Here is a 24,797-nt window from a genome sequence, read left to right as displayed (position 1 = left end):
CCTTGGAACAAGTAGGAATCTCACTGAGTGACTCAACACTTGTTTAGTAGCTTTGCCAAGTTTTCCTGGGAAAAGAGGAGGGTGAAACAGAAACAAAATGTAAAGAAACTTGGGACAATCAGTGCTGGAGTGTTTCCAGCCCTCCTCTGGAATGCCATGGACAAGAGGAGCAGGAAAAAGAAAGAGAGGGGGAGGGAAAAAATATTAATGCAAGAGCCAAAGAACTTCACTTTAAAAGAGAAGGAAAAAGTAACCAGACTGTTTCCTTCATAACGTTAATATTCCATAAATATTGGACAGTCTTTGATTAACTGCCATGAGCTGCAACTTTTAAACATTCTCTTTGCTTTTTCACACACTAGCTGGAAAAAGAGAAGGAAAAAAACCAAAATTATGCACCTCCCCAGTCCTCCCCACTCCCTCCTACTGGGAATGCAAATATCCTGCATAGCCATGATTTTTCTTAGCTGAAAACATTTAGTGGAAGACTAACTAGACTTAAACACTAAGTAAATCTGCTCACTTATGAGTAAAACATGCAATATTACGACAGACAAGCTAATTGTCCTCGAAAAGGCTTTTTCTGACAATTCCTAATTTGGCAGAGAAGAAATGTCTCCAGATGCATGAAAATAATTCTAAGAGCCTCAGTGAAGAACATAGTTACAATATATTAGCGATTTCTGTGGCATAAACATTTTAAAAAGCATCAGCAAAGTATTAAATATAAAAGCAATATGTATATACCCCTCCCATCCTCAGAAAAAGCATCATGATTTGTAGTGTATTAGGTCAGATTTATTGACTGGGGAATTAAGGCATAAACAGTAGACAACAGTCTTTAATGTCTCAGCTCCACGTAGTTGGCAGGGAAGAGCCCGTACCGGCCCTTGCAGACCCCCCTCCACCAGCCATCATCAATCATTTCTATGTTTGTGATGATATCATCTGGGTCAAAGGAAATCTCGTCGTCACCCGCTGCAGAGAGAGGTGCAGAGGGTCAGTAGTGACACAGGAGCAGCCCCCACCAGTCACATCCATCAACCCACCCCAGCTCAGGACAGCCCAGACACTCCCCTTCACCTTCCCTTCTCCCACCAGGGTGTTTGAAACAGGGTACGGGCAATGACAACCCATGAAGAGGAACACTTCCTCATCCTCTGGAGTGATGAGGCAGTCTGTTCTTACTGCATTTTTGGGTGCATTGCTAAGCTGAGCAACTATTCATAGAATCACAGAATCATCTTGGTTGGAAGGGACCTTGAAGATCATCAACCATAACCTAAATCCCCCCACCATAACCTGTTCAGGGCTTCAATCATGTCGCTAAGCACTGTATCTACATTTCTTTTAAATACTTCCAGGGATGGTGTCTCCACCACCACCCTGGGCAGCCTGTTCCACTGTCCAACCACTCTTTTGGTAAAGAAATTCTTTCTAATATCCAGTCTAACCCTCCCCTGGTGCAGCTTCAGGCCATTTCCTCTCACCCTCTCATTATTCACTTGAGAGAAGAGGCCAACTCCCACCTCTCTACAACCTCCTGGCTACCTGGCACACCAAGAACCACTTCACTTGATCTCTACTCTCAGAATTAACCAGGCAGGATTTTCAACAACTACATATGCCCAGGGTTTAACATGGGTGTCAACACTTGGTTGAAAAAAGATTTTGAAAACTCCCACCATTTCCAGAAACAGTGGCTGGCAGTTTTGAAAAGTGTCTCAATCCTGTTGCTAAATCAGAGAATTCCTAACTCTTCATTATGTTCATTTCATACGTTACTTCAAGACAACATGTATGATGAAAGGCCAAGGACAAATCGAGACTGATCTGTGCAGAGAAGAGCTTTCAGAGACACAGTTAAAAACAAGAGCTTTGCTCACCAGCTTGATAATCATAAAGGGCTATGGCTGTAATTCCAAGTTCATTTTCATATTCGTCATAAGCATTTTCTTCTAAAGAGAGAGGGAGAGAGAAAAAACAAATGAAAGCAAGAAGCAGACTGTCTCTCACCCTGAGCTCTTTGCCATGCTGCTCCTTTAATCCTACTGATAATCCACACAGAAAGAAGGGAACAAACTACAAACAAGTCTTTAGCAGTGCTAACTTACCTTCTGAAATTGACTTGGTTTTTTTTCCCTAACTCACATTCAACAGAAGCCTGAAAGGAAGCACTCACAAGTAGGCATTTCATACAGTAGAAAATAAAAACCACTAGCCCTGTAACAAGTTTTTAAAGTGTGTCAGGACAACTGAGCCCAAGATCATAACAGACTCTAACATCTTGTTCAGGGTGCATGCTGGGGAGGGAGGAAGGGGCCTGTTTAGTTCCCAGCTTTTCATACCAGAGCAAGCAGGCTCATTCCTCACCCCTCATTTAGTAACCAAAGATGAGAAAAATGGGAATCCAAAAAAAAGTGTTTTTTTAGTTTCATCCATTTCAGACACCCTTACTCCACTCCCTCACAGGCACAGAACACACCACATCAATTTCCAAGTGCAAGAAGGGCTGACAGAAGGTCCTGCTTGGTAGGCCAGCACTGGTTCAACACACATTTAGTCTCCACCCCTGAGCTTTCTTCTCAAGTTGAGCTGCATTACACGGGGTGAAAAAGGTAACCCCAGCATTCCTCTGTGAACTGATACTCCAGAGAGCACCGTAATTATTCCAACCATCTCACAAAAGTTCAGTCATTTCAGCCTTGCTCTGGCCATATCTTCATTTCCTAATTAAAGTTCTTTGGTGGAGAGTCTAAAAAACCCCATCAGACTAAGACTTTGGAAGACAAGGGCAGATTGCTGTCAGCACAGCTATTCCTGGAGTCACTGCCCAAGGAAACCATCTTTATCTTACAGGGTTTTGTATCAGAAAGAAACACTCTACCTGCTTGGTAGTGGTCTCCTGCCCCTGCCACCTCATAGACAGTCTCTGGTTCATATCCTGCTTCCCGCTGACTCACTGCTTCCTGGTAGTCTGACTCTGCAGTCTTGTAGCTGGGCTCTGGCTCCCGCGCTGCCGAGTACGTGGCACTGGAATTCTTGGAGGCAGAGCCTGCTTCGTAGGGAACTGCATCCTGCAGAAACACAGGTAAGGCTCATCAGGGCTGTGGAAAGAGGCTCCTGTGCTGAGGATCAAAAACCAGGTGCTGAAAGTGATTCTAACAAACCTGGTAGACCGGGCTGGAGGGTGCCTTCTGCTCAGCTGGCTGTGCGGGAGGAGATGGCGGTGGAGTCTGTTTTTTGGCTTTAGCTTGCTCCTAAGTTGAAGGGAAAGGAAAACTTCAGTGCACTTTAATCACTGGTATTGTGGCACTGGACAAGAAACAACCCTCAAGTAAGACAGACAGAGGGTTATACTGCTTCCATCAGTATATTCTGCAATAAACTGATGGGAGCAGGGAGCAGTAGAACACTGGACTGGCTGAAGGTTTAGTCTGGCTGCACAGTAAAGCAGAAGAGAAAAAGGGAAGAAACAAGCCTCCCAGTATGTACATACCTCATCCAGTGTGTATATATATATGCACACATACCTCACAGGATGTATGCGTGTGTGTTGAAAAACAGGGTACCCAATGTTCTCTGGTACGTTTCCATAGGAGCTGGAGGGTTTCTGTGTTCAATATACTCAGTCTGTTCATTAGCTGGCTGAGCCTCATGTCTCATTTTAGCCTAACTTTAGAGAACCTGAAGCCTGTTTGTTCTAATTATACAACTGATATATTACCTTTGATGAGAAACGACCTTGCAAGCTCTTGCAGGTCTGCAAAACACCCGCCCAAGGCAAAGGACTGAACAGCTCAGACAAAATTAAATCCTATATACTGACAATAAGGGGATTCAAACGTTCACAAGAGTTAGATGTGGCAGAGAGAAAAGCAGTATTGCTTTATTCTGTTACACAAAGAATCAAGTGTCCTGGAACTCAAACACTTCATGCTGTGCCATCCCACCTGTGAACCAGTGGGCAAATCCACAATCATCACTAGAAAGCCATTCATCAGGAAGCCAGGAGACTGTGTGTGCAACGAATGCTATGATGCTTGCTTGACTTCCAAACATAAAATAAAGAACCATAAGTTAGCTATGTCATTTTGCCTCTCTTCACCATAGGGAAAAAGGAAACTGTGGATGTAGGGCCAAACTTTCTTACTTGTTGCAAAAAAGAAGAGAGAATATAAGTTACAGAAGGCTGTACACTGCAGTTGTTTAGGTCCATCAAGCTGTAATTCCCCAAAAGATCCTCAGGAGAAACTGCAGCCCAGAGATGAAGTGATAGAACTGGTACAAAAAAAAAATAAAAATCTTTCTTTCCTTTGTTTGTCACAGTTCAGAAAAAAAACACATCTAACAAAGAAAGCAAAGTGTGTCTTGAAAGCAGAGCCAGCTTTGAAGACAATTCAAAGCTTAGTACTGTGCTTTCTGGAAAAATCTGTTCTGATGTGAACAGTCCTCCCCTCCTTTTAACTCCTGTGCTACAGATAAAAAAGCACCAGCAAAGCATTTATTAGAAGTCAAATCTAATTTTGGGGACAAATTAAGTGGTATCAATCCATTAACAATGTACAACATAGCAACAGCTTGAATCATTATTCCTAGGAAGTGGGTGTCTGCAATCCCTTTAGGATGGCCACAGCATAACGGCCATGAAACAGGTCAACTGCACCATTCCCCCTCCGGCTGAGTTTCTTCCATACTGAACTGCTTCATGTGAAGGGGCATCCTGCCCTGTTCTCTCAGGCAACAGAGGCTGCCTCAAACCATGAGGCACCCTTCCCTCAACCCAGCAGTTCCAGAGCCTCCTGAGCCCCATTTGACTGTGTGACATGTGTGAAAAGCAAAACAGCACAAGGAGTACCAGCAGAGAGCCTTCTTGAAGGAATGCAGCCCATATGTACATTCCCCTTGTGGGAGTATGGATGCCCACATACTTTCCTGAAGTGAGAGAACTTTCTGTCTGTGCAGGGAAGTTCACTTAAAGAAATAAAGTTCACTTCAGTCAAAGTCCATCCCCACCCTTTTCAGTCTCTGTGGATGGTTTGTTTACATCCCTCCCCTTTTCATGCTCAGCTTGTGAGCAAGGGGCAGTACAGCCTGGGACATTTCAGTTCCCCCTGAACCTCCCTCAGCATCTGCAGAATCACACAATCAACCAATCTTCAGTCTGGAAAAACATTCATCACCTAGTTATCATGGAATTTAAATACCAGCTTTGGGGGAAAAAAAAATAAATTAAAAAATTAATGTGTCCAGGCAACAGAATCTTTGATGAAGCACAAGAAAAAACAAGCGTAATGGCTTGAATTTAACCCACACTTAACAGCAAAAAATAACAGTAAAGAAGTAATTTTTGAGACAGAAAGGGGAGAAAAGAAGACAGAACAGCTCAATGACTCATGAGAAACCTGTGTTACTACATTTAAACCCTTCTGGAGAACTGTTTCTTCAGCAGTAGGAAACCTCAATGAAAAGCTATGGGCAACAGAAGCCTAAATTCACCACCCTCCACCCACAGAACACGACCACCCAAAATGAATGGCAAGAGAACTAATGGAGAAGCTGAACTCCTTCCTCCACTCAGCCCAGAGTATTTGTTCCCATGCTTCATCACTCCATGGAACAGATCCCAGAGCTGAGGGACTATAGCTCTTTGACTGAACTGCAGTGCTGCAAGGACAAAAACTGAGGAGGATAAGGAGCAAAAAAGCACTTTGTTGGGGGAACAACGAGATGCTAGACCTAGATACTGGTGATGCAGGAGCTTAAAGAGACTGGAAAATGCTGCTAACAGTGGACAGTGATTTGGGTACAGAGGCAGGCTGGCAATAGCTAGAGGAGCTATGGGGCTACCAGCTGAAAGGCAGCAGAAAGTGGTGACACATGCTGATAGCATTTTGCTGTGGCTCTGAGTGAGCAAGTGCTGAAGCATTCAACTCTTCTTATCTGGAGACCTCCCTGAGCAACTGGATGAAATTCAGCTTTACCACTCTGAGGGGAAATCAAGGGACTCTCCAGGCGAACGTTCAGCTTCTCTCTGTGTGGCTCAGGGCTGGAGGCTGGTGCCCATACTGAGGATGACACAGTCCAAGCTGAGTAACAGAGTAGCACCCTGCACCCCTATCAAACAGAAAAGACTGAATTCTCAACTTCAGCTCTTTATCTCTTCCTCTCCCAGCTGTAAGAGAGTGGCAGACGCTGTGTTAAAGCTGTAACCTACTCTTTTCCAGGACAGTTAAGAAACCCAAATAGTGACTGGGGGAAAGTATTAAAAGTCCACAAAGTGCACAGGGATGACAGGCAGCATTAGAAGAAATCACTGATTAAAGATGAACTCCCATTCATCTTTTGATGCAGGTATATAGTGAACATATGCTCACACTGTACATTTTGATGTCATGAGGGAAAAGAGGTAATAAGCTGGGAAAATAAAAAAACCCTGTATTTTTCTTAGTTCAGCAAGATGGGAGTCAGGTTACCCTAAGCCTATCATGCAGTCGGTTTTTCACATTTGTAAAACAAATTATTTACACCAAGTCTAAAAGCTGGAATGAATTAGACCATTAACAGGGAATGGGATGAACACCACACCCTGATATCCTGTAGCATCCCACCAAGGGGAAGTATCTGCCAGAAACCAGTCACTGGGTCTGCCCCACTTGTTGTCAGGCAAAGCACCAACCAGACCTCAGAAACCATCTGCCAGTCCTTCCATGATTCCAGATGTCTTACAGAGGATGTTGAGGAAAGTTCAAAGGCAAGAAAATGTATGAGTGGGGTGTGCAGCTGGGGGGCATACATTGGCTCTCACAATGAAAGACACTTTGTGTGGAAATGAAAAACAAAGAGAAGAAAGAAGGAAACAGGAAAACTCCCCCCTGGCCAGACAGGAAGAGCAGTGACAAGGGTCCCAGACAGGCATTCTCCTTGGGGAAGGTCTCTGCAGCACAGCCAGTGGCAATATGAAGATGAGGGATGACCATTTTTCCTGTGCACCTCCTGGAGTACAATGCAGTTTTCATCAGGACCTGCTCAATCTCCCTTACTGGTTTTTCCTGCTTGGGACACTGTTAGCACCAGTTAGAGCATGCTGGTTTGGCACCCCTATTGCATTCTGGTTGGCTGTTGAGGCTCAGTGCACGTGTATGGCTAAGGAGCATTTCTTCAAAGTTTAAAAGACTACTATCTTTTTGTGTCCTGAGTCAAGTCTTCTCTAAGCTAAACTAGGATCTGTATAAGAAGTGAAGGAGGAGGGGGGAAAGAGGGACTATTCTTATGCCTGCATCAATTGGTTACCATTCCCTGTCATAATATCAGGCTTTACAAGTTATGAGGCCCTGAAATCCAAATACCAGCATGGGACCAGAGAGGAAACTGCTACAGAAGCTCTGGACAAACTGCTGCAGCAGGTTGCAGGAGAGGTTACAGAGCTGCAGACAGCAGGTCCTCAGGCACTGTCTAACAAAGCAAATAAACTAACAAGACAGGAAGGAAAAGTTACTATTCACACACTAGTCCTTCCATCTCAGCAGCAGCAGCATTTCACCAAATATACAAATCCTATAAGGTAGATAAGATGCAGCTTCTGACTAAACATTTCCTGGAATTATTTTCCTTATGAATAACACAAAAAACACAAAACTTTTAACCACTTCAATGCTACGCTAATTTACTTCATTCCCAAACTAAGATTCAGTTAACATTTGGAAGATTGTTTCCCCTAACTTCACAGGTGTGTGCTATACCAGTGGGTGATACCACCTCTGCTGGTTTGGCACCCCTATTGCATTCTGGTTGGCTGTTGAGGCTCAGTGCACGTGTATGGCTAAGGAGCATTTCTTCAAAGTTTAAAAGACTACTATCTTTTTGTGTCCTGAGTCAAGTCTTCTCTAAGCTAAACTAGGATCTGTATAAGAAGTGAAGGAGGAGGGGGAAAGAGGGACTATTCTTATGCCTGCATCAATTGGTTACCATTCCCTGTCATAATATCAGGCTTTACAAGTTATGAGGCCCTGAAATCCAAATACCAGCATGGGACCAGAGAGGAAACTGCTACAGAAGCTCTGGACAAACTGCTGCAGCAGGTTGCAGGAGAGGTTACAGAGCTGCAGACAGCAGGTCCTCAGGCACTGTCTAACAAAGCAAATAAACTAACAAGACAGGAAGGAAAAGTTACTATTCACACACTAGTCCTTCCATCTCAGCAGCAGCAGCATTTCACCAAATATACAAATCCTATAAGGTAGATAAGATGCAGCTTCTGACTAAACATTTCCTGGAATTATTTTCCTTATGAATAACACAAAAAACACAAAACTTTTAACCACTTCAATGCTACGCTAATTTACTTCATTCCCAAACTAAGATTCAGTTAACATTTGGAAGATTGTTTCCCCTAACTTCACAGGTGTGTGCTATACCAGTGGGTGATACCACCTCCTCCTTCCACTGTGTTGATTCCAAAAAAACAGCACCACCAAATATCACCATAGTATTAAACTTCTTGAGGGAGCATTCATGTAGGGCCTTTATGAGCTCCTCCATGCCCAAGGGAATCTGGTGCTACCAAAAAGGCAGAAATGAGGGTAGGAAAAGGTCAGACTGCAAGGATTTGTGGTCAAGACTAGCATATATGTATTTTGGGATAGGCTAAATAAAAAAATTATATACTATGAAGTATTACCCTGTCACACTATCTGATATACATGTGGTGCATGCTGACAGATGGCTGAAGTTGCAAAAAGCTGAAGCACAGGTATAAACACAGGAAAGTACAGACACAAAGAGCTTTAAAGCCTAGCTGGAAAGAAAGAAAGAAAGAAAGCTCTTAAAAGACTCTCTTTTCTCCCAATATTGCACTGGAACAGACTAGACATGCTGCTCAAAGGGGATTTGAATCTTACTGACCTCCAGTTTCCTTCGGGCCTCCTCCTGTTCTTGTTTCTCCCTGGCCATTCTTTGTGCTCTCTCAGCTTCTGCTTTCCTTCGGTCTTCCTGCTCCTTCTCCTTGGCAAGGTTTTCAAAGTTAGCTCGGATGTTGCTTGTTTTATTAGCAACTGTAACATTTTAAAACATTAAAGTCAAATGTTGTTGTTTAGGGTTCTGTATAAACATAGCCTGGAATGAGTTCTGGATACAAACTTCTGCTAGGATTGAACATGTTTCTGCCTTTCAGCTCTCTGAGCTCACAGTCCATTCAGAAAAGTCCTTCTATCCCCCTTTCTCCCTCCCCCCCTCCAAGACCAACCCTCTTGGGCACCATAACTCTCTTGCATAAAAACCTCTGTACCACTCCTCCATCTTCTCCTTCATAGTAGCCTACACCACCCCACCATCTTCACTCTGAAGCTTTTTATTCTCCCTTCCTCAACTCTGATGGCCCTCAAGGAAAACAAAACAAAACCAAACTCAACAAACCAAAATAACCTCTAGAGGAATGAGAGACAGTGGTTTAGGTTGCTAGAGACCTGCAAATACAGCAGTTCCCTCTAGATGATTCTTACTCACCACATCAAAAGTAACATTCTGGGCTTTTGAACATTATCACCTCCAAAAAAAGGGTTTGGGGCCAACTCCTTACCAGCTTCTATTGGCTTGGTCTTCTGATAAGTTGGTGCAGGTTTTTCAATATCTTCAAAAGTTGCTGCATTCTATCAGTAAGGAGAAAAAAAGAGTAAACACAAACTTATGAAGACACACAGACAGCTTCAATCTGTCACATGTTATTGTGATATTATTGCCCCTATGGTGTTTTTTTCAGAACACTAAAAACCAGAAAGAATCAGAACTTGACAAATGAAATAATTCTTTCTTAAGTCAAGCTATGCAAGAAGTCATCCCCAGGGACAAGTTTAAGCACATTAATATCCTGTTAATTTAAAAAATATGGTTTATTAACAGATGACTCATCAGAACTAAAAATGAGGGAATATCCAAAACATCTATTGGGTGGATGTTCTAATCCACATTATGCAGGATTTCTAGCAAGGCAAAAGCATTCAGTTCCCTTAAATAATCAGATACTGTTAAAACAGAGGGAGTATTTTGAGAACAGTATGCAAAATGAATGGGCTTTTATTTTTAAATGGCCTTGAGTTCTGAAACCACATGGAAGTTATCCTGCAGACTTCCCAGCTCTGCTACTTCTCACTTTTAAATGTCCTACATAAAGGTGAGAGTGAATTTTTTCAGTAGATAAATCTCAGTGCAGTCTTTTTCATCTTCTAGCTTTTCAAATTTAAACATGGGGAAGTACAGAGGGCGTATCAGCTGTCTTTATCTTTCACTGTATAGAATACTAAAACAAATTCTCCTAAAGAGAAAGTCCCTGATAATCAAAGTGGGCAAAGTTGGTAAATACAGTTGGTAAATCCTGTTTGAAGCAGCCCACTAAAAGGTCATCCTCAAGATACAAGGCATTAGCTAGTTGTTAGAAGATATGACTGAAATTGTTGAATTAATTGATTTTCTCAATCTTTCATATAAATTTTGCTATTATTTCCATCCTTCAGTTTTCCCTACTTAAGCATAAATATACTAAATGTGTGCACACATACATGTGTGAATAAACTGGCCATCAGCTTTGTGTGTACAAACTTGCTCTTTAAAGAGTTAGAAAAGCTCAAAACTATGCAGAGGGATCCAGAAATAGAGCACTGAACACCACAGATCTAACCAGGCTATTTTGCACCCCTACAGATTATTCAAGTCATGGCTCTTTTAAGCAACTCACCTTATCCATCCGATCTTTCTGCACACCATACTTCCCACCAAATCCTTTTGAATAATCTAAAAAGCAGGATAAAGCTGGTTAAAGATTAGGGAGTTTGTTGTCCCTCCCATCTTCCTGCCAAATGCCCACAGCCATTTCAAATGCAAATAGCCATTTCAGCTGCATGCAGAGATACAGTGACAGCCACCAGAGAGAATGCAACTGGTTTTTTGATGCAGAAAGGATACACAGCTGCAAGAGCCTTCAGGTACACCAGCAGATGACAGGTTGTGGGCTACATGCATTCTTTGAGTAAACATTAAGCTGAGGACTGATAAGGTATCAAGCAAGGAGTAAAAGGGATGAGCCCTTCTAATGCATCACTTCTGTAACACAGCCTTTCACAGCAGCAATTCTTAGCCCTCTGCAGTAACCAGGTAACCTAAGCCATTCTGCTTGGCTCAAAGGAACGATATCCAGTCTTTGGTGACCACAGAGGTGTTTGGGTTTTGGCTTTTTTCTCTTTAACTTGGTAAATTTTATGAATGGCAGGAAAATATAACAAATTTCTTGTTCCAGTGGATTTGGTCATGATGCTCAGCTGATGAGCACTGAGGTAATTGGTAATAACTCCTGCTCTACACATGGAAAGAGGCAATTCCTCATAACAGCACGAGGCTGCAACGGCCGGCCACCACAAGAATGGGGTGGCCATGGTGTTGTGTGCCACCCCTGAGCTGCACACTCTTAGTCTCACCTGATGCTGACCCTAGCTCTTGGTATACTCCAAAATGAGTTACCCACTAGTGGCATTAACAAGAAAAACAAACTACCAACCTAACAGGAGTAGCTTTCTGCTGCTGTTCTGTTGTACACAGATAAATGTCTGATGAGCACCAGAGCCAGTGCAACAGAGGCAGCAAGAGTGTGTGGCTGGAAAAACACTTCCTTCTGGTGGCAGTGAGCTGTGGGAAAGTGCCCTTAGACTCTGCAGATGGACAGGATCTCCTATATATCCCAATCACAACTACTCCTTCTCCTCTCAGCCCCAAAACCACTGGGGTCCCCCCGCCAGCTAGCTGAGTGTTTGTACTTGGGCTCTGCTAAGGCACATACAATGCTCTTAGAGTTTGTGTCAATTGTAGCACAAAAAAGTATTGACTATCAGAATGAAAAACCTAATTTTCTTCAGCTTTGTATGGATTTTCAGCCAGAATAAATATACTACCACTTACATTTTCCTGATCCAGACTTCTCACTTTAAGATAACGGAAAACCAGGAATTCATGGTTTGTACCCCAACTATTTCACAATGAATAAAGAGAGCATTATAACAGTATTTGCTCACCCAAGAACCACAAACATTCCCTACTTCTTGCTTTAAAGACTACAATAATTTTAAAATTATTTTGCCATAACCCATTGCTTTTAATGGTTACATGCATGGTCCTTAGCTGAATCATTTTCCACCAATTTATCCAGGCAAAACTTCTTATTTAGACTCTAAAACTGGTAAGTACAGTGTCATTAATACTACTACTAATGTTATTATCACACTGCATGTATAGTTATTAACTAATTACATAATGGAGAGCTGTTAACTAAACACTGGGTATCTGTTTCCTGAATGCAGGCTTGCTTTCTGTAACATTTTAAGAACAAGATGGAAGAGGATTGCTAGATCATGTAGGAACAGAAGCGCAGGGAGGTGCCACATCACCAGCATCCATCTACCCAGACAACTAGTTCAGACTGTGTCAGAAGTGGCTGCACTGTGAAGAAAGTAACAAGTGAAAACGGTGCCTTGTTGAGATTCATGCTTGGCTAGTTTCTCCTTGTAATCAAACCCCACAGCAGATGGGTCCTGCCTTTCTGTCTGTACACCAAATTTCCCTCCGAAACCACTCTTATAGTCTGAAAAAGCCACATGTAATAAATTAAAATGAAGGGAGGAAAATAAAGAAGTTTAGTCAGAGACACTCAAAATATTTTTTGCATTCTTTCTCAATTACTAATACATTTGGATGTTGGAAAAAAAATAAATCTCAGTCGACTTTTGTTATTAGTAAATTCAAAAGAAGCTTCCACTCAAGATTAAGAAGGTCAACATGATTTATCAGACATAAGAACACCATTCTGAATTCACAGAAAAAAGCACTTCTCAACATTTTTCACATATACTGCATAATGCACTCGCATTTGATCAACATTAGGAACACACACAGTATGTTCATCCAAACAAAACAACATACAAAAGGATGCAAGAGAGTAAAATAAGCTTCCTTCATCAGTAGGGTTAACTTTTGAGGTGTTAAGATAGGATCCACAGATTATTCTCCAGATATTCCTACATAGCATTGTTTAAAGGAAAAAAGGAATCCTGTTGCTGCACAGCTTGGGGAAAAAAAAAACCTCTCAGCTAGGAGCTATGATCATCCCCTACTGCTGCTTTACAGCAGTTGTTTTAATATATGGTACAAAATGAAAGTACAAAAAAAAGGGGGGGGGTTCAGGTAATCCTCTCACAACAGATCTGCTGGAGCACCAAACAGAACAATATTCTGAGGATAATTATTTAAAGTTAAGAGTGATGAGAGGCAGAGGGCTGGGGAGCAACTGTTACTTTGCAACTTGGCCTCTGGGTACCAGCCCTTCATAGGAACAGGTATCCCACAGGCAATGGGAAAGGATGGCATTAGATAGTAGATTTCCCCTGCATGAAAACAGGGTCATACAAAACAGAAACCAGAAAAGGGAGATTCCTTGTGGAAAGTATAAAGAAATTACTTATCTGTGGTTTGCACTACTGGAGTGAAAAGGGAAAAAAAATATATATAATCCAGGAAAGCTTCTCCTGGGAAAACTTATCACTAAGTCTGAAGTTTCAGAGACTCAGTACTCTGTGTGAAACCTGCCTGGCAGACACCAGTACAACCAGCAGGCAGCAACCACTCCAACACAGCAAAAGGAGACTGGTGTCAGCTGCTGTAAGGTTGCAGCCAAGGAGTCCAAGAGAGGAGGGTTCCCACAGGGAAGGGAGGAGTCAAAATGAGGGAAGGGAGAAAGAACAGCAAAGAACTGTGAAGGGGTATACCTTTCTGGGATTCATGCAGCTGCACTTTCTCCTGGTGATCCCAGCCCAGAGCACATTTGTCTTGTCTGTCTGTCTGCACTCCAAACTTGCCTCCAAACCCCTTTACATAATCTGTGTGCACAAAGTTTCAGAAAACATTATTGCATTTATGACTGCAAACAGTATTTAACAAACAAACAGTAACATGGGATAAGCTGACCTATCATTAGTGATAATGTCTTTTGTTCTTTCCCCCCCCTGCTACACTACCTCAACAGAGGGGAAGGACACCCCACTCAGTAACCCTAGAATGCAAATTCAGTGAGGATTACAGCATCCAGACTCAATAATCTTCTGAGATCTGAAGAACCTGATGCACCTTCCACATAAAGCCACATAACACACATATATATGTATGCAATGTAGATGTATCAAAATATTGGTATTGCCTCTGAATACCACAGATCTGTCTTACATGTTTATTTCAGTAGCTTCCATATGGATATAAGGTCCCTTGCAAATCAGACTGTGAAACTCAGGGACAGTTTTACACCACCTTCCTTTTCATTTAAGGGAAATAAAAGCCTGCCTACACAAAGGGAAAACATACATTTACCAAAAAAACAAAAAGCAAAAACAAAAACCAAACCAAACCAAACAAACAAAAATATTCTCCCCAGGATTAAAAGGCTGATTGACTTGAACTAGTATTTTTAAGTAAAATCATAAAAACCTTTCTGTGATTCATGTTTTTCCGTTTTGCCTTGATATTCAAAGCCAACAGCACTTTTGTCCACTTTGTCCTTGTCAACACCATATTTACCACCAAAGCCCTTGGAATAATCTAGAGATAAGAGTGAAGAATTTTGTTTGTAAGTGTTCAGTAACAAAATATTACCTTGAAAAATTGTGATAATCAGACCGGCTAACATTACATTATGTATTAAAAGGAACACTGACATCCCTGGTTAATCTTGATTTCACTGAAATAATCAATTGCTGAGAATACATTCTCCCAGGATGGAAAAATAAAATAACATGATATATAAGCACAACTGCTGGGTGATGCCAGCAATTCGGAGACTTGATTGCTTGATAAAATTCTGAAGACACTCATAGCAAAGTGAATTGCAAAAACCATGTCAGCAACAAGCCTGGATGCTTTTAAACAAACACTCTCTTCTCTTTAGCATTTCTAGAGAGCAAACATATCTTTGAGACAAACAGAAAACAGATGGCAAAAATGTCAAAATTTCTCAATAAAATGGTCGATTGTTAGTAAGATATGCCTGAAAACCTGATTAGCAACACAATATTAACTCTAAATACTACTAACTGATAAATGCTTTCATCTATAAACAGCTGATCCTTTCAGAGATGCTCCTCTGTTGTGGTTAAACTGCTTACAGTCTCAGTACTCCGACCTACAGCTTTTCAAAAGAAGTTCCAAAACACCTCCAGACAAGCCCATGTGTCCTGCCTCCAAAGTGTTGGCAGCTGGATCAGCACTTAAAACCAGGCAAGACCTATGTTTTAGGTTTCTTTTTCAGAAATAAAAGCTTTTCAGCAACAAATTCTATTCAGTGTTAACTTTCAGCAGGTTAGGGGTGCAATAGATGTAAAAAAATGGGCACTTTACAACACTACCTATCATAAAAGCCTATCACGTTGGTGTGAACTCACCAATATGTGTGTGTCTACTCACCTTTCTGTGACTCGTGCTTCTCAGTTTTACCCTGGTAATCAAACCCCACTGCACTCTTGTCCACCCTGTCAGCCTGTACTCCATATTTTCCACCAAAACCACTTGAGTAGTCTGCATTTAGAGGAAAGCACAATAAGCATGAAATTAAAAGTTTTTAATATAAACAGAATATCCTAGCAATTGAAGGGGAAAAAAGTTCTTTCCAAACTGAGATATTACTCTTTAGCATATAAAATTAAGTTTAATTTTAAACACAGGAAACAAAACAGGCAGTTGACCTGTAGTTTCTGATGGTTCTTCTTAAGTCTACTCCCTATTTCCAACTGGGTGAAATACAGCAAAGCACAACTCCCAGTCTTTCTAAAATGTCCTTGAACCTCACTTCTAAAAGAAAAGACTCACAATAACAGTCTATTTCCTTGCCTCAAAACCTCATCAACTCACAAAATTGCTTGGAAATCAATTTTTCTCACCTTCTCTTCCACCCAAACCCCTCAACACGTGAGTCATTGAGAATGTCATGTGGAGGTCTCACTAAACAAGGTCTTTCACAAACAGCAAAAGAACAGAAGCCTATTCTATGAATTATAAAAAAGGTTTCTCTGCAGAGGCCACCACTTTACCTTTTTGGGAGGCATGCTTCTCAGTTTTCCCCTGATATTCAAACCCAACAGCTGACTGGAAGAGAAATAAAATTGCATGTGTGACAAAGAGTTAGATATTAGTACAAAATCTACATGCACTTCAACTGGACAAACAGCACAAGAAGTTCCTGTGTCTTTCCATGCTGCTCTGACCTTCTTAATCTGGAGCAGCAATACCTATTTAACTTATAGGCCAGACTGATTTGAATGATAATTTAGTACATGTAATGATGACAAGGGTTTTTGTCATCCCATGCCAAAGCATATTGTACTAGCAACATACTCTAGTCTTGCCAGGTTCAGCAATTCAGTACAACAGGAATTCAGCACTTCCATGCAGGGATTGCTACAGTCTTGGAACAAGATGTCCACTGTCCTGCCCAGTAGTAGCTTATGTTGTGATCCAGGTAAAACCATCCCCAAAATCCCTCTTCTGTAGCACTCACACTGATTTTATCCTCAAAGCACATGGCCTGCCTCAAGGGCACATTTTAACATCTCTTTTCAACTCATCTCAAATTCCCATAAGGGCTTTTTTTTGTTTTGCTTTAAACAGACATCTACCTCCATATCAGTCAATGTTAGTTCACTGCTAAACTTCAAATGCAGCAGGAAGAGCAGACCACGCCAGCATTTTAAGATATTGGAAATTTTACTCTGAATGTACAGAATGATAAACTCAACTACTAGTAGTGAGCAGCTGCAGTAAGAGATGAAATTGCTTACCTGGTCAACTCTATCAGTTTGTATTCCAAACTTGCCACCAAACCCTTTCACTGAATCCACTTGGGAGCAGTGCTTAGAAAGCTTGGATTGATATTCATGTCCCACAGCTGACTAAAAGAAATTGGGAAGATCAGAAACAGGCAGCAGTTCTGTACAGTTCTGTATGCAAGAGAAAACACTGCACCAAGTAACACGAGAAGCTTGGTTACAAACATGCATCATTGCCACTCTTCCTGTTGAAACTAACTTCCCTGGAAGTTGCTACACCCTTGAGAAATTTTACAGGACATCCATGATGCTAACACAGCCTAAGCAAGGGAAGGGCCAAGAAAGAGCCTGACAGCAATGGTTGTGTTTTATGAACACTATTTTACACTCTGTATTTTTACTTCAAAACAACAGGAATGAAAACAAGACAGACACAGACAGGATCTCGACGGTGTTCATGCAGGATATAAAATAAGGACTAGTTCCAGGTAAAATACACAGCCTTGTACTTAGGCCCACAGCTACAGACCTGTCTTAGTTATTAGATTGCAACCAAATACAACTACAGCTAGGGTTTCCACTGGCATTCTTTTAGGGAGGCACTCTGAGCCTTTGCATAAAACAAAGTTAGGCATCTCCCCTCTATACTTTCTCCTCACTTGCAAAATGAAGCAGTGCAGCCACACCAGGACAGAGCTTCCTGTGCTAAAGACACCCCAGCCCCACAATCTCCCATTTGAGCCTGTCCCTGGAACTCAAGCTGCTCACAGCAAGCTGAGGCACAGCTGCCCTGCCCTGTGACAGGCTCCGGGTGAGACACAGGGTGTGTAATTACACACCTCAGAGTACACCCAGGGAGGGTTTGCTGGTGTTACACTAAGCCAGTGCTAGGATGCCCTTCTAGACCCTGGAACTGATGCTAGAGCCTAGCACCTTGAGGGCTGCTACATAACAGAGCAAAAATGCTTTTTCTCTTGTCCAGTGCCAAAACTGAGAGCTGGCCAGAGCAACTTGCAATCTGCCACTTTAACATCTGAGTCTGTTTCTGAAATGCCCACAATTCATCCCAGAGGCAGAAAGAGAAGACCCTATAACCTGCTGCATGCAGCCATGTGCAGAGGGAGAGGCTGCACCCTGTGACAAGCACCTCCTGTAGGATGACTTTTACAGCACTTACCTCGTGTTTTTGTTTGGTGTTTGTTATTTTTTTTCTTCAAACATGTGCTGGAATATTCCCAGCACTTCACAGTCCCAATAAAACATTACTGCACATAATGGGTGGAATAATTGCCAGGTAACAGAAGAAGGATGGTAATAATAAAGCACCACATTAACTTATAAGCAATATAAAAGCTCCTTTCTTTTCATGACTGAAGCAGTCATACTTTTGTTCATTTTGCAAGTGATGTGTAGCAGAGTAACTGTTACAGAGTGGCTCCCACCTCCCTTTCTTCTTCCCATTACCTATTACATTTATGAAAGACATCACACTGAAAATCCTAGGTTTTATATGGCTTTCCATGATCCCTCTTTTGTTACGCCAGTTAAGGTACATAAGGTTTAAACACCCTGTTTTATGTGCTACCAGAACTTTCTGCATTTCATCAAATACCCAGCATCACAGCATACCCCTTTCTAGAAAAGACTTAGATTTTTTTTCTGGAAAAATGTGTATTTCAGAATAAATTGCCCTCATGGTTCCTCAGCACAATATTCTGCTACATTTACAATCAGTTATGCGTGTCTGGTATATGGGGTGATGTAACTGTAACATTTTAAGCATCAAGGTTTTGCCCTAATTGCAGCAAAAACCTTCACCATCAACAACACTCATTTACTTCAGGTGAGTCAAACCATAGCACAGAGCCATAGCAACCTGGGAAGGAGAGACCTCAATTACTAGATTTCAGAACTGTAGGTATAAGGAAAAAAGCTGTATTAAAATAAAAACGTAAGTTGTGAATGTCTCTTGCCACCAAAATTATTCAGATGGACATGATCATCACATTTTTCCTGATGATTAATTCTGGCCTACAGGAAACAATACTTGCTTTTGTTTCTTTGTTTGCCATGGACACAGGTGAGGGATAAACTGCTGACACTAGAGAGCTATACAGCTGCAGGACAGGCCTAATGTTTGAATCTGATCAGCAATTCTTTTCCCAGATTCAAAGGTTAGGATAGGTTACCCTATTTCAAACGCTCACTGTGAATTACACTGGAATTTACTCTGGAATACAGGAATCCAGCAAAAATTCAAGGCTGTCAAATTATTTCCTTTCTGGGTTTCTAGTAAAGAAAATAAAATAAAATAATTCTTATTCAATTTGGCTCTTATTTTAACAAAGTACATGAAAGAAACTAGCCAGAAGTTGATATGCCTGTCTAATTATCACATGACTAAAGGAATTACCCTAAGAATTATCACCACTTTTGTTAATAGTGTAATTTAAACAGCCATCAAGTCCTTGTGTAAGGACTTGGATTACTTGTTACTGTTCACAGTTAACCACTGTTTAAGAGAGCTGCCCTCTAATTTAAAAGAAGCAGCAACTCTTTTCTTCATACTTTGACAATATCTTTATGCATGGAAGAGCTGGCACAGCATTAAAATAAAAAAAAAAAACAACAAATCAACTGAATTTATTAATGCATGAAGTACCTCCTTAATTTAGATATGTATTTTTAGAGATTTGAATCTTGACTCCAGGGGAATCCATCCAGGACACAAGCAAGTAAACTTGCTCTAAAGACAGAGGAAAACACCAAACAAAAACATACGGGGCCACTCCAGATCCCAGAATTCCTCCTTATTATTCACAGATTCCTAATTTGCCACCTGAAATACTTGTTCCTGATGCTTCAAGGGCTTTAGCTATTTCTGTAGGAGCATCTTGATTTAATTAGGGAACAGAGCACGATGACGTGACAGATTTGGATATATCGTGGTTACAGGTGCTCTTAGAGCTTCTGCCCTCAAAATGAGCCACTGCTGTGACAAAATGAATTTCCATGCCTCCAACCCTAGCTCAGCTGGAACAACTTTGCCACTGGCAAGGCAAGGCTTATAATAGCATACCTGAGAAGAATTCATACTTACTTTATCCATGCGATCTTGTTCAACACCAAATTTCCCCCCATAGCCATGGGAAGCTTTTGGTCCTGTTTCAAGCTCCTTCTCTTTGAGGTTCTGGTGTTCTTGGAATACATTCTCTCTCAGCTGATGAATACTTTAAGACAGATAATTAAGCAGCAAATTTTATTAAGAAAGTTTCAGAAGAGAACTTCAAAAAGATGCAAAATTAAAAGATGATAAAAATACAATCTTAATTTAAAGTTGAGTAACTCGTATTTTTCAAGCCCTTTCCATTTTTTCAGTGCACAGAGCACTTCATCATAATCTGAGAAATTGTTTCACTGGAAAACATGGTCTGAAAAAAACCCCAAAACAAACCACAATGAAAGCAATGGTTTTAAAACTAACATGGAAGGGCATTTTGCTATTTGACCAACCAGTTACCCAGAATTTATATGTCCCTGGAATATATTTTCTTCTCATGTCCTAATTTAAGTCCTTTCCAACACTTTTTATTTAGATGGCAACTTTTCAGAATAGGGATCATTTCTTACCATACAGTCCCTATGGTAACAGCACTCTGGTTCTAAATGAGCCTTATGGACCCAATTTTTTAGCACAAAATAAAGATGCAAGGAGATGTGCACCTTCTCTTCCCCAAGCATTCCCATGCAACATGCAGGGATTGAACTTTGGTAACACAGGCTACATATCAGAAGGACGAACCAAGATGGTAATCTGTACTTCAAAACACTTCCCACCTGAGTTTAAAGCTTCCTCAGATGTATTCAGCCAGTAGGCATCACCACTGCCCACCAAATGGGGCTGACTACAATTGACCCCTGAAGAAAGCCACATAGTTCATTCTCTCTCCACTTGCAACACTGATGAACATGTATTTCTTAGCTTTGTAACACAAGGGCTGATGCCTCAGAAATACACAACCAAAAGGAACATCACACAGATCTCCTGAAACTGCTTTAAAGTTAAGCCTTAGACAGTTTCCAAGAAGTACGAGATTCAGAGACAGATTTCTGTCTCACATAGCCCTCTGTGATGCATTCATTTGCTTTTCTGCCAGAGGGCTCAATTTGTTACTTTGCCAGAATTTGTATAAGTTTGGTAGCAGTTTTCTAAACAAAGCCCAGGAATTAAGGGACCAAATGCATCATTAAGGTACCAAACTGAAGCTGCTCAGATCACCCAACACAAACTTCTCCCATAGCAGTACTGGCTATTGCACCAAAACAGAACACAGAAGCTTGCCAGACAGAGGCAGGAAAAAGAATATTTCCAGTCACAATGAGAGATTTAAGAGTCCCTGCACCGTAGTTCTGATCTTAATTTCAGATCTGGAGATACTGACATATATGAAGGCAAGCTGGCAAATAATCAGTCTTCTATGGAGACTCTTGTTTTAATTATGAAGATACAAGTAACTGAGAACAGAAGCTGCCTGGGATTGTGACTATTAATAAACTTAAAAAGAGGGCTGCTTTACTTGATGTGCTCTTGGTGGCCAGATCCTTTCACAGTTTTAGCTCCCCATCGTTGTTCTTTCTCACTCACATCATTCTGCAAAGGATAGACATAAAAGGAGTTAAAATCTCAAAGATGTTACTAGTTACCTGCACTTTAGAATTGACAGCAAAAGTCTTCAGCTCTCAGTGAGATGAGAAGAGTTACAGAAGCAGTGCAGACCACCTTCACTTCTCTTCTACTGTGAGCCCTGTGCTTTGCCCACTGCTGAGCAGCTCAGAGCACACATTCAGCCCCAAGAAGCTGCTGCTTCTTAACACAAACCTCTTCCATGGACTTCCCTGCAGTACCCAGCCGAGACAAGGAAGTTTAGTTAATCACTCACAGGCACAAACCCCTAGTTCTCCCTCCCTCCAGGAACATGCTCCTGAGGGTTCTTTCTGCTGAGCCAGAGGCCCCACCCTGAAGAACTGCTCTCTAAGGTGTTATGGAATGCACTGCTGCTGGGTCAATACAATTCCAAAGCCATACCACAAAATCAGGGTCTGTCTCCCAGTCATCAGCTCCGTCATCCTGATGGACAGAAATGGTGTGCCCTGCAGTAGCCTTCCACATCTGCAACACCATCAGAAGAAGCACCGTCACACTTCAGTTACATGACAACTCACTGTATATTATGTACAAGCTGATGGAGATGCAACCCACAATTCCCAACACAGTATGTTATTTAACCACTTAAACTGAAGCTATAATTGCAGTGCAAGCAGATTTGACCACTGGCTTTCAGGCTGTCTTTGCCAGCTGGTTTGAAAACCCCTTTTAGATTTTCCTCTTGGCCCTACAAAAAGGTTAGGAGCAATCACTGACTTGATTCCAAAGAGAACAAGGAAGTCTTTCCTTGCCCAAATAATTATGTGCCTTTTCTTCACTTACTGAAAGACTTCCCTTCAAACAGGTCTCTCCAAACCAACATCCACTTCCAAAGACTGCTGCTGATTCTGAGCATATATTTAAGGCACAGGAATAGCTGTTTTTTTCCCCCAGCCATTAGCAATGGAGAGCACGATACTGCTCATTAGGCAGTACAACCTACAGGTTCCTCAGTTGTGTAATGATTTCAGCATTGTGAAAGAAATCCAAACAACTGTAAGAATTTGCATGCAATCTAGACATCAGTCCACTTTGCCTGCAACAACAGAGCACACGAGTTGCTGCATTTCTCAGCTAATCCCTGCTGAAACACATACACAAACTCAGCCTCTTGTCTGACTCCCAGGAGCAGAGGGCGAGTGCTGCAGTACTGACAGCAGGAAGCAAACTCATAAAAAGGCAAGCAGGAACATCTAGAAACAACATTTAACACTTTTAAGAGGCTAGGCATCTCACTTCATGGAAAACTTATCCCTCCGTGGAATAACAAGTTGGACGCTTTTAATTAACACTTTTGAACGTGACCAGTGAGCAGAATACCTGACTGGCTTGGTGATAGTGGCTACATTTCATATCTTTTATTCTAGGTAAATCCAACCAAATACATTCTAAAAAGCAAAATAAAACCAAACAAAATAAAGCTTTCTGTTCTCTCAGCTTTTTCAGGTACACAAGTCAGAGGAAGGATTTCTTTTCTTCATCACTATTCAGTTCAGTTCATTAACATACCATCATTCTGTCCATTTACCTCTTAGAGTAGATTATAAACATGATTATCATAAACTATTACATTCCCACAAGCATAATGCAGTAGGCAGAACAAAAACCTTATTTTAAATGAGGAACTAATAATCCTGAGGTAAAGTGCACAGAGATAAAAAAAATACCATTTGCTCTACAGCCTGACAGAATAAGCCAACCACTCCATTTATGGGGAATTTCAGAATGTTCAGGACTGGTAGCATGAATGACAGCAAATGAAAAACCGTCAAACACCAAGGTAGCAAATGACAGAGCAGCCTGGAAGGAGGGTGTCAGAGCAGAGAGAGGACATCCTGACAAAGCAGTAGTATGTTTCCCCTTCTGCTTCTTCACATCTCCCAATTCCTATGGCAATTAAGAAAATTACATTTATTAAGTTACTTAATATCCAGAAAACTTATCAAACCAAATATTCTTCATGAAAACTGTCAGAAAGCAGAACTGAACCATCTCAATAATGAAACTCAAGGTGAGATCCAAGTTCTAATGTTGTAACCAAGCACAAACCCGGGGTCACTTCTAAGAGGGACAACCTGTATCCTTTGCTCCAGCCTGCTGCACACTGTGCAAGTCACACAGGACTGGAATGCAGGTGACAAGAGCTGAAGTGCAGCTACTCATGTGCATCGTTAGTCCAGATATTCTGTGCAAAAAAACCAACTTTTTTTCCCCAAGTACTTGGTCTATGCACTCACTTGATTGTTTTACTTTGTGCATTCAGGTGTGCTTGGGCATTTAAGAGAACAAAATCTACATTCTCAAGTCCAGATTTCTTTGTTCTCTCCTCAAACTCTCACAAGCAAGAAAGGATTTCACACGCACAGCCTTACAAAATCCAGAACCCACCACGTTTCTCCCTAAGTTATGCACACAAACGCCAACATTTCTCTACATCTCAAGCCTGCACTCTTTAAAGTGAATTAATTAGAGAAGGACTCAAAGCAGCCTAGTAACAAGGGATCTTAGGCAAGACCTCCAATGGCTGGGGGGAGCTGACAGGAGTCAGCCTGGTCTCTGCTAGAACAGCAAGCTGCAGCACCAATTCCAAAGCAGAATGTGGAGAAATACGATCTATTTATGAGTCACTGACTCACATGGTCAAATTTCTGAAGGAAAAAAAAGAAAGAAAAGGCTGGGGTTCCAAGGCAAAACGGAGGCTAAATATACACATTGGATTCAGCTGGCCGGCTCTGCTCTTCACAGCTGACTGATCAGCAGCCACAGCATCAAGCCCAGCACCTTCAGCTGTGCCCTGGGAACTCCCCTGTTCCCCACAGGGCCAACTCCTGGAAGGAACAAAGGGAAATGCCAACGCTTGGAGCCCAGACGGTAGCTCCAGGCCTACCCTAAGGCTTGATGAAGGCACCAGGGGCTCATCCCGGCCTGCAGACCCGCTGGGGACCCGGCAGCAGCAACGCTCAGGACAGCAGAGGAGAAGGACACGGCAGGGAGGCTCCTCTGGGATGCACCATGATCCTCTCAGGCCCGTTCTCCGCAGGCCGTGGCGAACTCACCCCCTTTCCCCTCATCCAAACCTTCTCCGAGCGCTCCCCCCACCACCAAAGTCTTATAACAGACACTTTATCTTCCTTCAAGTCACCATCTCCGGGGCCTTGGAGCTACTTGGAGGCAGCTTTAGGGAATCCGCGGCCTTTCCCGGGGCAGGACGCCCTGCAGCCCTGAGGGGCCGGGCTGAAGCCCCTCAG

The 24,797-nt window shown here is 41.9% G+C and overlaps 1 protein-coding gene across 2 annotated transcripts; it reads right to left on the bottom strand.

Moving 5' to 3' along the window:
- Positions 1-398: 398 nt before the first annotated feature.
- On the bottom strand, positions 399-22,026 carry CTTN (cortactin). 2 transcript variants are annotated; one of them, XM_010007429.1, is made up of 16 exons: positions 21,931-22,026; positions 21,422-21,495; positions 19,945-20,074; positions 16,857-16,967; positions 16,110-16,164; positions 15,487-15,597; positions 14,515-14,625; positions 13,803-13,913; positions 12,512-12,622; positions 10,730-10,785; positions 9,578-9,647; positions 8,905-9,053; positions 3,171-3,260; positions 2,888-3,077; positions 1,887-1,958; positions 399-978 (listed from the first exon to the last, which is right to left on the bottom strand). In XM_010007429.1, exons 1-16 carry the CDS (start codon positions 22,024-22,026, stop codon positions 842-844), a joined length of 1,674 nt encoding a protein of 557 aa, XP_010005731.1. In that variant the 3' UTR covers positions 399-841. The 2 variants fall into 2 exon arrangements, with proteins under 2 accessions (XP_010005731.1, XP_010005732.1); XM_010007430.1 differs by lacking the exon at positions 12,512-12,622 and having other exon boundaries at positions 21,931-22,014.
- Positions 22,027-24,797: the final 2,771 nt, after the last annotated feature.

This window comes from Chaetura pelagica, unplaced genomic scaffold (assembly GCF_000747805.2).
Source record: "Chaetura pelagica isolate M959 unplaced genomic scaffold, ChaPel_1.0 scaffold401, whole genome shotgun sequence".
Taxonomy (NCBI): domain Eukaryota; kingdom Metazoa; phylum Chordata; class Aves; order Apodiformes; family Apodidae; genus Chaetura; species Chaetura pelagica.
This window is presented reverse-complemented; position numbering and strand designations above follow the sequence as displayed.